Here is a 15,087-nt window from a genome sequence, read left to right on the forward strand (position 1 = left end):
ACAAAAATCTAGGTTTATTTAGCAGATCTCCCTCCAGGCAACCTGAGCATGAGCCTCACCCTTAAAACAGCATCCTTTTGTATTTTTAATTAACAGCATCAGAGAAGGTTATGACAACATTCTGGGAAGTGCATCAGCGATGCAAGCTTCCTTTGTCTTTAGCCCAAGCAGAGAGGATTCTTGGGGATTACAGTTTAGTGGTACCCAGGGCACAATCTTAAATCTCAAATAGATCACACATGGGAAATTTTTCCTGGCATTCAGATGAAATTATTCATGGAAATACCCTCATGTGCTTCACTACTCCTGTCTTTGTTTAGTTTTTGCCCCTTCAATTATTATTTTTGTGCCTGGGTTCTATGTCACCAGTGTTAGTTCTTGTACTCTTTTCCATAGGTTGGTCTTACTCTCTCCTGTCCCCCTCAATCACTTGGAGAAAGATGATGGAGGAAATTCTAGATTCAGACTCAGGAGACCTTATTCTGGTTCTACCACTGAGCTGCTGTGTAACTTTAGGCAAGTCACTGCTCTGTGCCTCCATTATCACTTTCCCCCTCTTCTCTAGATAGACTGTAAGCTCTGTGGGATAAGTTTCATAGTTTCATAGTGCTTAAGGTCGGAAGGAACCTAAACAGATCATCAGGTCCGACCCCCTGCCCCAGGCAGGAACGAGTGCTGGGGTTATAACACCCCAGCCAAATATCTATCCAGCCTCCTCTTGAAGACCCCCAAGGTAGGAGAGAGAGCACCGCCTCCCTTGGGAGCCGATTCCAGAGCCTGGTAGCCCTAACCACAAAGTAACTCCTCCTGATGTCCAGCCTGAACCTTCTCTCTAACAATTTGAGTCCGTTATTCCTAGTAACCCCCAGTGGTGCCCAAGGGAACAGAGCCTCACCCAATTTCCACTGGTTTCCCCCTGGTGAGTCTGTAAATGGCCACCAGATCCCCTCCCACCCTTCTCTTGTAAAGGCTGAATAGATTCAGGCCCCTTAGCCTCGCTTCATAGGGCCTGCCCCACTGCCCCTTGACCATGTGAGTGGCCCTTCTCTGGACCCTCTCAATGCTAGCCACATCCCTCTTGAAGTGTGGCGCCCAGAACTGGACGCAGTACTCCAACCGTGGACTGACCAATGTCACATAGAGGGGAAGGATCACCTCCCTGGACCTGCTTGTGATGCATCTGTGGATGCACGACAAGGTGCAGTTAGCCTTACTGACTGCTTCCTCGCATTGGTGGCTCATGTTCATCCTGGAGTCAACAATGACTCCAAGATCCCTTTCAGCCACTGTGTTGTTGAGAAGGGTGTTCCCCAGCCTATAGGTGTGTTGCTGGTTCCTTCCCTCTAGATGCAGCACCTTGCACTTGTCTGTGTTGAATTTCCACCCTATTCTCATTCGCCCACCTCTGTAACCTGCCTAGATCTAGCTGGATTCTGTCCCTCCCTTCCAGCATGCCCACCTCACCCCACATCTTGGTGTCATCATCAAAATTGGACAGCGTGCTTTCCACACCCATCTCCAGATTGCTGATAAAGATTTTGAACCGTACAGGCCCCAGCACTGAGCCCTGGGGGACTCCACTGTCCACATCCCTCCAGGTTGAAAATGATCCATCCACCACCACTCTCTGGGTGCAACCATCTAGGCAATTTGCCACCCATCTGACTGTGTAGGCATCAATGCCACAGTCGCCTAATTTTTTTTATGAGAATGGGGTAAGAAACTGTGTTAAAGGCCTTCTTGAAGTACAGGTAGACAACTTGTATGGGATTGGAAGGTACAGGCATACTGATTTATCATTTGTTAGCTTGGCTTGTTTTAATTAGGGCACACAGGGACTGGATCCTGCTTAGACTGATGCTAAATGACAAAACTCCCACCAACTTTAGTAGGAGCAGGAACAGGCCCCACCTCCTTTATTTTGCTTTGTATATACTATCAATTGCTTGTGGTCAAGCAAGAAACTTGTAACCTGCTCAGGGCAGTGAGGCTTTAGGTTCCTGCTACAGTTAGCTGAACAGGATACCTGTTAATTCTGAGGTACAATGTAAAATGTTGTTTATCCAAATGAATGTCCACTGGAAGGGGTTACCTCTGGGCATTTATAAATGGGCTTGGGGGGGCGCGCACTTTACTTAGAGTGGCTCTTGGAGTGGCTTTCTAATTATATAATCTCTCAGAGCCACTCTAATATAAGCAGCCAGAATGTCTTGTGTATCAGTATCCCCATGCTTCAAAATGGTGGTGGGGGCACTTTATCTAAAACTTGCCAAAAAAAGCTTTAGATAAAGCGCCTCCACTGGCATTTTGAAGCATGGGACTCTGATACATGAGACGCTGGAGGCTGCTAGAGCATGGCAATTACCATGCTCCAGCAGACTTAATTAATTGATTGAGTCTGTTCAATTAATTGAGTCTGCTCTGATGCACTGTAACTACAGCTCTGTAGTTACAGCACGTCAAAGCAGCCTCGCTGCTCGTGTATAGGCACCCTGTTACTAGTTAAAGGAAGTAGAAGCGATGTCCTGCTATGCTTACTTAATACATTCCTGATTTCTAAGGCTTTTCAATAAGATTTTCAATAACAAAGTCTCTTTCATATATAATACAACTTAACTGCAATTCCAAAAGTAGAATTACTTCATCAGCATTTCCTCTTTTTTTCTAATCCAGCTAGGTTCCCATGAGTTGTTTAAATAAATAACATTTCTCAAGTATTTAGGATAAAGCCTATGCATTGGTTATAGAACATACTAAGGTAATATTAACTACTGTATTGTTGCAATAGGAAAATTTCCCAAAGATGAACACTGTTCTTGGCAATAAAAAATATCTGTGAAATTTAAGGGACTCCTTAATTGTACTCCTTGTTAAATAAACAGACAAACAGCCTGATTTTTCAACTTTAGGATTTAGAGACTAAAGGCCTGTAAAATTTCAGTCCATAAATTATCTTGGTGTTAATTTAATCATCTCTGTGACTCATCTGGTGAGGAAAGAAAAGTCATCATCATTTTTTTAAACTTTATCCAAAACTCAAGCTGTGATGCAACAGTTTGCGAGGATGCCCCACTGGTTCAAATGATTTCAGACATTCACTGATAGCTAAATGTTATGACCACAGAGGGCGAGGATGAACTTTGGCTGTGACCTGGATCTGCAATTCACAGTTTTTTTTCCATACAGCTGCAATAATAGTCCAAAAAACATAATTGGCCTTTTACTTCATCCACTTTTGCAAATGAAAATAAAGCTACTGTGAGAGCAGCTCCTTCAATAATGTAATAAGTTTTTCTTCTAGCCTCTTCAACAACAAAGAACTCTCACAAGCTGCAAAGTCTTTCTCTAAACCTTTTTAATGGAAAAACTTCATAGAAAATATTTCATATCCTTTTACTTTTTTAATAACATATAACTATATACATGATTAAAAACTGGAACAAAAACTGCAGAGTTCGGGAAAAAATGCTGAATACGTGTGGTTGGTACATTAAAAAGATTTTTCAGAAACTCATGTACATCAAAAGCAGCTACAGTGACAAAGCTGAAAAATGGCAGTTGTATATTATTTACCTGAATTTATTTGAAGTACACAGAGACATACAAAACCACACAAAAATAATACAGAAGAGTATACAGTATAAATGCTTATTGCTAGCACAGAAGGTATTTTTTAAGACTAAATAGCAAAAAAGAAATAAAAAATCTCCTTTTCACATTTTATATTGCAGTTAGAACGTTAACTAATTTGTCAGTTGCTGTATTTTTTTTTCATTCTGACATACTACAGCAGGAGTACATGACATTCACATTTAACAGCTCAGGAATACTTTGTTATTTTGTTTCATCTCCATGTTTGTGAATGTTTTGTCATTTATTAATCATGTATACATATTGCTTTAAACACACACGAAGAACTGACATGAGTTATAAATACAAAACGCTTGTGAGGCTCAACACTGCAAGGTGCTGAGAGCACTCTAAGGCCCTGATCCAACAAAACATTTAAGGATATTTAACTTCAAATACACAAGTAATCCCTCTGAAGTTGACAAGTCAAAAAAGGTGAGCACATTCCGAACGGTGTGTTGAATTAGGCCTACAGCGCGCAGCACCTTGAAGTACGGAGCATATGGTTAGAAAGCAGAAACTGATAAACACATGAAGCTATAATTCTGTCCTTACACTCCGTGTAATATAGGTACAGTAGACTATTTGCTGCACTTTTAAATAAATGTTCTTATTCTAAATTAACAAAACAAAAAGCAAGCAAGCAAACAAATGGGAAACTGGAGACTGAGTAAAGTCTGCAGCTGGAAAGAAGAAAAGACTGCAGAAGGGGGAGCAGGAGGGATTCCATAGGCAGGGACTGGTGTGACACTGTATTGTAAAAGTCTCACTCTTCAACAGGCCTGCTCTTGTTTTGATGCTGTGTTAGAACAAGAGTGGGTATAACTAGAAAGTACAGTAGCAGCAATTAAGCTCTCCTTGGGCTTGCAAGCATAGGGAGGACAGCAAGCCTTCTTTTCATAAGAAAACATAAAATCAAGCAAACTCGCCTGTCAGGAAGGTTTTTGCCAAGTTCTTCCAACATTAATGAATACATGTCACAATTTCCCAGCTGGCTAAAGTAGAAACATCTGCTGTAATCACGAGCGGGTTGCTGGCTGAGGATCCTGCAGAGTCTGTCTATGCAGATATTTCATTAAAAATAAAAGCTAGGCAAATAATAAAAGCTGAAATACTTCTGTAAAGCCTTTGGGATCCCTTTCCACCATCCTCAACACCTCCCCGCACCCCCCCCCCCCCCCACATGCTCTTTTGGCAGGCAGGTAAAAAAAAAATTTGAACATTCTAAGTGAGGGATGATTTTATATAGAAAAGATGTAAAACATTTATTAGGATAAGCTGTGAAAAATCAGAAGGCTTGTGTGTTCAACAGAAACCAAATCTCACTGATAAGTATCCTTTCAGATTGCCATAAACTATATAAAAATGTAGCTCCCCCCAGCCTGACCCCTTCACAATATCATGCTAGTTGGAAAGTTGCCAGCGTACCAATATTGGCTGGCTCCAATTCAAAATATTTCATTTTTGGCTTTTAACGAACAGCCATAAGACTTGGTAAATTGCTCACTGTTAGAACTGTGGGCCCAAAGTCCCATATAGAATAAGAATCTCAGCCAAGGCTGCCCTATCTGAGAAGGCGATTTTAAAACAACTTGCCTTTTTTATAGAGAAAAAAGTGTGCGTGTATTTGGGTGTGTAACAGTTTTATAACTGGAACACTTCTTATGTAGTCTTCAATCACAATTTTAGCTCTTGGCATATGATTTAGGGAAAAACGTTCTCAGTGGAGTGCTATGAAACCACACAAAGTTACTTTGCATTATTTATGCAATTATGTGCCTGTTATATATGTTGTATCTTAATTTCTTAAATATATACTGTGTAATGCTTTTATTCCTGAGTGCTGGTCCCCAAAGGAATACAAAGGGTGGCATCATGTGCTGTCCTGCACAACACGGTGTTTGTCTTCTTAGGAATTCTTTTGAGGAATCTTTATTGTCACAGTTTTAATTTCAGAATATTCTCTCAGTCCACATTCACCCCTAGGAAACAAAATTGTAGCTTATCGGCACATGCCCATTTTTTTATGCATCCATAATATAAAGCAGATGAAATCATGATGCATAACTTCCAGGCCCAGGCACAGGCAGTTTATTATACTATATACCTTTATACTTAATTAAGGATCATTTCTAAAAAAAAACCCTGAATTTCAAGTTCCAGTTTAGGACAGACAGAGATGTGTTTGGTAGGAGGTAGGGCCACTGTACAGTCCAATCTAGGATTGCAGCAGTAACATGAATTGATGGCCTTCAGCCTTGCCAGGGCTTGGAAGAACATTCGAGTGCTAAGAGGTAATATTTCAGCAGCACAATTAGCCCCCATGTTCCAACTTTAGAAAGAAAGGCCAGCAACTGAATGCCATGGAAATCAAACATCCCTAAACTAGACATGCACTAGCTCCCTTACCTGCCTTTTTCTTTTCTGCGACTGGTTTCTGCCCAATATTTGGGGAAGGCAGGTAGCATCAGCTACACAGGATGGGGTGAAGCAGGAACTTAGGCATCAGCACCTACTTAGATGAAGTGTTCAACCTACTCTGACTCCCATAGCTAGACATGCTTCTTTAGACCTGGCAAAGTGAGACCCAGCAGACCATATAATCCCTGGAGTAAAGCACTCTCTAAATCTCATCCACTGAGATTCAGTTCTGCTTTGGATAAATGATAGTAAAAAATTGGCACTATCCTGGCTCTCGGTAGATATTTCTGCAATATCTGTCCTATGTCTTCTCTGGGACAATTCTTTGGAGTCAACAGTGTGACTCTTCACTCTTTTTCTCCAACAAGCAGCTTTTTAAATTTCCTCTGCATATATCTGGAGTGATTGGCAAGTTAGTATTTGATATGTATATTATAATAGTGGTTAGAAGCTGTAATCAGGGATTGGGATTCTAGTATGCAGGGTACCTTACATGTATAAAACAAAAGACAGTTCCTGCCACAAATGTATGAATGGAGTATCTCTTCAGTCTAGCAAATTGCAGTACTAGCATTTTCCTACCCATTTGTAGGGGCATTTGTTTCTTGTTTAGAAATTCCCCAGCAAGACTCTATACTTCGTACAGCTTCCTTATTTGTCTGAAGAAAAGCTGGAGAATTCCTGCCAGTGGACCTCATATTAGTGTGTTGGTACTTTGTGCTGCCATCTTTCAATATCCAGCTATGCAGAATATGCACCATTACAAATATTCTGGGGGTGCATCTACATGTTCATTAATGTACCATAGTTACAGTGCATTACATTTAGTACTTGGTTAACTAAGTACTAAATCAATGCGCAGTAACTCATGCTACTACATGGTAGTGCTGACACATGAGTTTTCAGTGATGCTTACTGTTCAGTAGCCTAATACTACTGTGCAGTAGCATATTAGCATTGTTTTTTGCCTGGCATGCTACTGTGCAGTGTTATTAGGCTCCTGTGCAGTTAGCGTCTCATGTTAGCCGTGCCCACAGGAGACTCACCTGAACACCCTTTCAGAATCGGGTGAGGCTGCCCTCTTTAAACCTCTGGGTCTGTGCCTAATGCTGCACAGCTTGTTTAGAATTTACTTCCAAAGCACAGAGTTTACACAGAAAGTTTTTCTCAGTGCAACCCCTCTAATCTCCTCTTGGAGCATTAATTCATTTGATGAAATGTTAATATTCATCAGGCCATTCTACTCCACCTGCAGTTCTGACCCCTTTCCAGGATGCCTCTTGGCACAGTAAACTTTACACCTGACTTAGCCAGCTGATATTTCACTCAGTCAGCCTGATGTTCCAGTAGGCAGCGTATCGATTACTAGAAGCTAAGTATAGGCAAGGAAAGGTACTCATGAAGATTTTTTACAATTAAAGTTTGAATTGGACAAATCCCCACAACCTTCAGTGGAAAGTCTCAGTTTTGTCTTCCAAAGAATGACCAAACCAGTTAATTAATCAAACTTGGCTGAGCCACAGAACCATGGTTCACTTGAGGTTGTCACAGAGATGCGTGGAGCCTAGGCACTAATGCTAATAAGTCTCTTTGTGTGAAAGTTTCTGTTTGATTCAGGGCTGAAACTTGGCTCCAAACACCTGTTGGACACATTTTTGTAAGTCAATAGTTAACCCAGCCAGGGTAGAATACAGTGCCTTTATGTACCTGCCAGCTACCAGCTGGTGTCTTGTCCTAGTCTGGCAAACATAGTTAGACATATCTATGGTCAACTTCTTTTCAGTAATAGGGGCCTTAAACACATTTTCTATTTTAAACAGCAAGAGGTAGGTAAATGTGAGGTGCTGTGAAGCTACTAGTGGTGTGCAAAGCCGGCCCTATTCGATTTGGATTTGGATTCAGCCCAAATCAGGGGCCGTGAATCGATTAATTGATTCAGATCACTGTCCCTGATTCGATTCAGCCGAACCCAAATCTAAAGATTTGATGCTGATTCAGAGAATCAGCGATTCAGACATAGACACAGCTTCAAAAGTTTTTTCTACATACCTCAAGGTACCAGCGCGGCTTGCGATCGCTGCGATGCTGGGGCAGATGGACTGACCCACGGTGTGGGGGGGCTTCCACGTGTTCAGCGGTGAACCCAGAAGTAGACTGGAAGTACTTCCAGTCCACTTCCAGGTCTGCTGGGAAGCACACAGTACCACCCCTCCCCCTGTACCCCCTCAGTTCAGCGATTGGCCGTGGGAGGACCCCGGGTGCCCCCCCAGACCCAGGGGACACCAGTTGCCAAGCCGGGGTGAGGGCGCGGGGGCCCCCCCTGCGTGCTCCCCAGCGGACCCAGAAGTGCTTCTGGTCCACTTCCTGGTCTGCTGCCGAGCATGCTGGGGAGCTCCCCACACTTCTGTGGGACACCCCATGCACCCCAGCATCGCAGCGTTCAGGTATGTAGAAAAAACATTTAAAGCTGTGTCTGTGTCTGAATTGCTGAATCTTTCTGAATCTTTCCGAATCTCTCTGAATCAATTTGGAGGGTTTCAATTTGATTCAGAGAGATTAAAGAGTCCTCTGATTTGGTTCAGATTTGGAGATTTGGCCACCAAAACTTTGCACAGCCCTAGAAGGTACTTGCTAATTGATTCTCTCTTTTATAAGCCAATCAGTATGTCTGATACAGCCAAAGTAATCACAGAAGTAAGACTCCCAATGACGGTTTTTGCAAGAGCATGAGAAAGCTGTCATAATGTTACTGTTGAGCAGGTAGCTTGGTTATTCCAGACACCATTTTCTGGAGTAGATAGATAATTGCATGTTCAGACATAGGGCTAGGTAGTCCCTCCAATGTACTACTGCCCTGCAGAGAAGCAGGGGGCAGTAAGGATGCCTTACTGCAGGGGTAGCCAACCTGTGCCACAGATAGTGTAGGCAGGCTCTGTTTGTAGCATGCAACAGATCAGTGAGGGAGTAGGCTGCAAAGCAGAAGGTAGAGCAAGAGATCAGGCAGGGAGCACAAGGCCAAAAGCAGAAAGCAGACCAAGAGACTGGGCAGGGCGCTCAGAGTATGGAACAGAAAGTGGAGCAGCAGACCGTGCAGAGGAATGGGATCAGAGTAGAACTTGGGGAAGATGTGGGGCTAATTTGTGCCATGCCTGCCAAAGAGTTTGTCATCACTCTCCTACTTCATGGCCACATTACGCCTAATTTGACTTCTGTTCTTGGACCAGGGAGACAACAGTGGCTGCACACCTGAGAAGGAGACTATGGGTAAGGGATAGGCATAGGCATTCTCTTAAGTAGGGCAGAATAAGCTGCACTTCCATAGGGACTGAATTAATTTAATATCCAGCCTCTTCAGCTCAAGAACAACAGATGATCAAGGTTAAGAATGTGACTTAGAGTCCTATTTTTTCCTGAGCTGTTTCTGAGCAGTGCAACTGTATACACTGTACCTTGTAACACGAGCCCAAGCTGAAAGTTCTACTGCTTTGAAAGCTTTACATGGCAGTAAATGGTGGGTATAAAGCAAAACTGAACTTTGCAGAAGACTGGACTCAGACCAGAACCTGTCTTTGGGACATTTCTAATTTAAAATGGCTACTTGTAGTTCACCTGATCCCCTTTAACAATGGGTCACTTCAATATCTTTGGAGCTGATTCTCCACTGCTTTGCACCTTGACTAGTCACAAACTTTGGTGCAAAGTGACTGTGAAACTGGGGTAACAGGTCTCAATCCTTGATTTTTTTTCAAAAGGATATTAAATGCAAAAACACACCAAGCCACTGTTACTGTAATATTAAGGCAACGCAGCTAGGACCTCTTGTTCTACTCCTGTTTTTCTAATGCACGTATGTAGCTCACTAATATTTGGGCTGGCAAATGTATTCCTTAAAGCACCAGGATGTATTGTCCATGTTTAGCTGACACTACGTATTTGTGTGTGTATGTGAATGGATATACCCAGAGAGAAAAAACAAGGGAGAAATAGCATTCATGATGGACTATAACTGATCAAAGAGATTCTTATGTGAGCAGAATGGTCCTTCAGAAGAAAATTAACAGGTGTCATTCTGGGGAAGATATTATTATCGAACCTAAACATTAATTATAAGGGAGAGATTTTCAAAGGTGAAAAAGGGAATCATGTGTCTAACTCTCACTGATTTTCACTGAGAGTTCAGTGCCAACTTTTCTCTGTGCCTCTGAAAAATCAAAACTTGCACACACTTTTTTACTCATACAGATAGTCAAGAAGGTCACTCTTGTGAATTCTGTTAGTATGTAATCTGTCAAGATCAGTACTTTTAGAATATTTTCATGATGATAAGAATTAGATGGGCTGAAATATTTATGCTGGATTTTAGCTCACCTCATAACTCATGAATGTAAAGAATGATTTATATAAAGTGATGCTTAATGAGGGAAAATATTTCCAGTTGTAAAGAGCCTATTTTATGGTTCAAGTTTTATATGTCACATATTTATAGTTTTAAAGAGTTTATTTGGATTTTACTGCTGAGTTTGTAGTCAGCCATAAAATACTTTGAAGGCCTAAACTGGACTTCAGCAGTACATATACCCCCTACACAGAGGTGAACCTTACCTTTTAAGCATGTATATTAAAAATACATAATCAGATATGGTACTTACACTATTGATAAAATAAAACTTGTGATTTCCATGAGGACTAAGTATTAGTAGGGCTTTAATTTAGTTATAGTAGGAAGAAGATTAAAGGTGGGGTTCCATTCCAAAAGATCAGACATTTACTTCCAGTTGGAATAAGGAAGAAGGCAGAAATACTGTGGATTAGAAGGTGATTTTTTTAAAGGAGTATAAATACAGTTGTCTGTCTTTATCAAGGCCTGATTTCATTTAAACATGTTGCTAAATGTAGATGAGATAAATAGCACTTTAATTAAATACAGATATTGCAAAATGTGGCAAACAATAAAAGCAGGAAAAAATACTTAGAGCTTCAATTAAGGAGGCAAAAATAGGGCAGACAAACAGCAAACAATGGCTCACCTTGGAAAACTGCTTGTCAATACACCTGAGGACAGATCTCATGAAACACACAGCTTGGGTGCATCTACATGTGCAATTAATATGACTGAATACACTCTGACACAATTTGAGCCAGAATAAACTAACCTGGATGTCACTATCTACGTGTGCGTTTAACCACAGAAATTTACTCTGCCATTAGATAGTCTGAAGGAACTATCTGATGAGGCAGTCTAATTGCTGTGTAAGTGCACAGCAAATTAGTCTACTGTGCAGTAAAGCGCATGTATAGATGTGTCCCTTTGGTATGAACAGATGCTTTCAATCCATTCAGGAATGAGAAGCCAGTTCCATTAATTCACCCTCCTGTTCCAAAAATCCTCACAGGAAAATAGCAGTGCCATAGAAATCTAATACATACCCAATTCAGAACAGCTACCAATTATCTTATACCATATTCCCCCCTCTATGCCATCAGAGTATCTTCGTATGTCATTTGGAGTCTAAGAATGTCTTAACTTTTATTGGCTTGTATATCTGGGAAAAAGTTAAGAATGTTACAAACCTGATACTTACATTTCTCTCCCATTGCCAGACATTTTAAACCCTCCAAAAGGACTCTGGGCATTTAAGGCATTGTAACAATTTATCCTGCCAAAAGAAATTAAATTTGGGTGCATTGTCAGACATATATTTGGGAAATCCAACAGATACAATTTGAACTCAGACAGAAATTACTATACTTTAATTTGCAGTAACATATTCCTAACATAATAAAAGACATTAAATCAATGTATACTTTAAAGCTCAATCATGAAGAGAGCGGGATTGGGCCCTTGGGAGACCAAAGGAAGGAATTAAATAGCTTCGATTCAGTGTTAGTAATGAACTGTTAATTTGCTGACAAGTTTCAATCCCAATTTAAACACATTGCTATTAGATTTGAGGTTGTCTTTTTCAACCTGATTTCTCTTGGATCTTTAATTTATCCAGACCTGACACATCAAATTACAAGCTGTTAACCTTCAGAAGTGGGTTTACCAATTCCCAGGAGTGGAGAGAATGGGTGCCTATTGTTTTCTTGATTTATGTACTTTGACTTCAGAAACTGATTTTTTGTGGGGCAGGCAGCAGAAAAACTAACAAGATTTTTAAATATGAAAATAACAGTGGACGTTACAATTATGAAGTATTTGTTTTCAGCACTGCCCATCAGCAGGCTAGCTGCTGCATTAACACAAAGGAAGGTATTTTCCCATCTTTTGATGAGTTTACAATCCAAAAGAGACAAAGAAAGAGCAGGGAAAAGGGACACAGTGTACATGTGAGGTGGGCAGAGTGACAATGGACTACCTCCCTCCCCCTGACAGTTGTTAGCTATCTAGAACAAGCCTGATTAATCTCTGGGTTACTCTAGATACACAATTCAACACAAAGGGTGGAAAACTGGAGTCACACAATAAGAGTGAGTCAAACCCTTTATCTCCAATAGCTGGAATGCAGGGTGGCTGCTGTCTTACCAGACTGTCCCAGCTTGCATTGCTGATGAGACTGTCAGAGCCTTGTTTATGTCATTTGTAAAGACAGCAGCTACCAATCCAAAATCGGAGTTGTTGGCTCTTTCTATGACTTCATCCATAGTTTTAAACCTCAGTATTTCTTGAACAGGCCCAAAGATCTGCAACAAAGATTAATGATTAATTTGTAAAACAGCCCTGTCAAAGGTATTTTATCCCTGTTTTATTCTGCTTTTTCAACTGTCTTCCTTCTCTGTTTTACTCTTTACCAATTCCCAGAGCAACATTTATTAGTGGTAACAGCTCTCTGTAAAACTGTGTGAGCTTTCCCAAAGCAGAGCCTTAAAAAGAGCAGCTGCCCCATGAAACTCATCCACCTCCTTCCTTCCTTATCTCTTCTGTGAACTCTGGAACTTTACAGCTGATGACAAAAGTTGAGATTCTTTACCCAGATAGTTGCTGAAAATGTTTTTGCCCACAAAGAGGTCTGAGAGAGTCAAGCCATTGAGTATCAGGAGGCATATTGCATTTACAGCAATAAATTCCAACTCTAAAATTTTCAACTTATAAACAGAAGAAACTGAATCCTGTTCGGATTCAAATTTATGATGCTCTTGCCCCAGGTGTGTGAATACCTCTTCCTTGGCAATCCGCATGTCATCTGTTACATTGGAAAACACTGTAGGTTCAATGAAGAAGCCCTTTCGTCCTAATCCTTTACCCCCACATTCGAGTTTTGCACCTTCAGTAATTCCACTTTGGATAAGTTCCAGGATCTTGTTGTACTGTTTCTTATCAATCTGAAAAGGTGAAAGGGCTATTTCAGTTGTAGTCAATATGCTTGACTAAAAAGCCAGAATTAGACTGCAAGCATGTCTGCGAGTTATCACCCCTTGACTCCAGCATATGTTCAGTCTGGCTTGAATCTGAACAGTACTAAAAACCTGTAAATGCCTGCTGACTTCCTCATCTCAAAGAAGACTGTAACCCATACTAAGCTTCATGTGACTTTGTCACCCCAAGGTGGCTGCCGTATCTACCAAGATTTATAACTTTGCTACTGCCGTCTAGTAATCAACCTGTTTTGGAACTCCAAAAATAGCGGGAGATGCTTTTAATTCAGTTGTCCCAGATTCAGGTCTTACAAATGTCCCAAAAAAGGACTGATGCTCTGGTAACAGGGACATTGGGATCTTTTTCTAAGTTTGCCTAACTGGTGTTCAAAACTGACCCATCTTGGAGCTCCACACTCACAGTCATAGCAATATGCATAACTTTTTTTGGAGGATGACAGGCTACAGTGGAGACTGGTGGAAGTCTGCCCATCCAACGGGTCTTATCACTGCATGGCTTAGAAGTGCACAATATAGATTTAAGGCCAGATGCTATCCCTTGCTGCTGTGAAAAAATGTTACGGAATTTGGCAGCGCGCTCACATAATATGTGCGTTCATCAGCTACAAAACGTGCTTTACATAGAATGAGCCCCACTGCTCACTCTAGCCTTGGGCTCGGCAGAGCTAAGATGTTCCTGCTTTACCTGTGGACCTTGTTCTGTAGTTGGGTCAAAAGGACTCCCTACTACTCTCCTCTTGGCACGCTCAACGCTTCTTCTGACAAACTCTTCATAGATCGATTCTTCCACATAAATCCGTGATCCAGCAGTGCAACACTGGCCTTGATTGAAGAAAACCCCCTGGTGAGCTTGTTCCACAGCATAGTCCACTACAAAACCAAGACAACCACTTGCTGCCATGAAACAATTTACTGCTCTGGCACCATCATCATATATGTTACTTAGCATTGTGTTTTCATAATTTCAAAGTAGAAGCAGTGGATTTGGTTAAAAAAGCCCCCAGACATAGTGTTATTCTATGGTGCTATAACTGAAGACAATTCATTTCATTTCACATAGCTGTAAGGTTACCATATTTCCAGTTCCAAAAAAAGAGGATACCTGTCGCACGGGATGGAGGTGCTGCCAGTGCCCCACACTCCTGACCCATAGGCCCCCTGCCCGCCTGGTGCCCCTTATCCTCAACCCATAGCTCCTGTCCCTGCTGCTGCCCCTCACTCCCAACCTGCAGACACCTGGCCCTGCTGGTGGCCCTCACTCCCGACCCACAGTCTCTCTCCCCCCCCCGGCCATGCTGGTGTCCCTCATTCCCAACCCACAGCCTCCCGTCCTTGTTGCTTCCCCTCTTCCCCTCACTCCCAATATGCAGCCCCCTGGCATTGCCAGTGCCCCATACTCCCAACCCCCAGCCCCTCACTCCCATGCCACAGCATCCCTAGCCCTGCTGGTGCCTCTAACTCCCAACCCACAGCTCTCTGCTCCACCCAGCCCTGCTAGAGGTAGCCCCCAGCTGCCCCCATCCTGACCAGGCTAGAGCATAGCATCTGCAGTGGCTCCAGCTCACGTGGGTGGTGGTGCAGGCTGGAGGCAGGAGGAGGGGAGACACGTGGCACCCCTAGTCCTGGGCTGGGGTTCCCATGCCATGCCAGGTGGCCTGG

The 15,087-nt window shown here is 42.1% G+C and overlaps 1 protein-coding gene and 1 long non-coding RNA gene across 3 annotated transcripts in view; one reads left to right on the plus strand and one right to left on the minus strand.

The window, feature by feature from the left end:
* The window catches only part of LOC109280695 (uncharacterized), a 72,378-nt gene that overhangs the window by 22,304 nt on the left and 34,987 nt on the right, over nucleotides 1–15,087 (plus strand). The gene's annotated exons all lie outside the window — the stretch shown is intronic.
* ALDH1A2 (aldehyde dehydrogenase 1 family member A2) overlaps nucleotides 3,339–15,087 on the minus strand; it is a 78,353-nt gene continuing 66,604 nt past the window's right edge. The window contains exons 9-13 of one of the 2 annotated variants that reach the window (XM_006263988.4): nucleotides 14,114–14,298; nucleotides 13,210–13,374; nucleotides 12,578–12,735; nucleotides 11,634–11,708; nucleotides 3,339–5,612 (exon numbers count right to left, since the gene is read on the minus strand). In XM_006263988.4, the coding sequence (XP_006264050.1) occupies nucleotides 5,540–5,612; nucleotides 11,634–11,708; nucleotides 12,578–12,735; nucleotides 13,210–13,374; nucleotides 14,114–14,298 (656 nt within the window). In that variant the 3' untranslated portion in view covers nucleotides 3,339–5,539. Of the gene's footprint in view, nucleotides 5,613–11,622; nucleotides 11,709–12,577; nucleotides 12,736–13,209; nucleotides 13,375–14,113; nucleotides 14,299–15,087 lie in introns of both variants that reach the window. The other variant, XM_019477800.2, reaches the window with a different exon arrangement.

This window comes from Alligator mississippiensis, chromosome 11, assembly GCF_030867095.1.
Source record: "Alligator mississippiensis isolate rAllMis1 chromosome 11, rAllMis1, whole genome shotgun sequence".
Classification (NCBI taxonomy): Eukaryota; Metazoa; Chordata; order Crocodylia; family Alligatoridae; genus Alligator; species Alligator mississippiensis.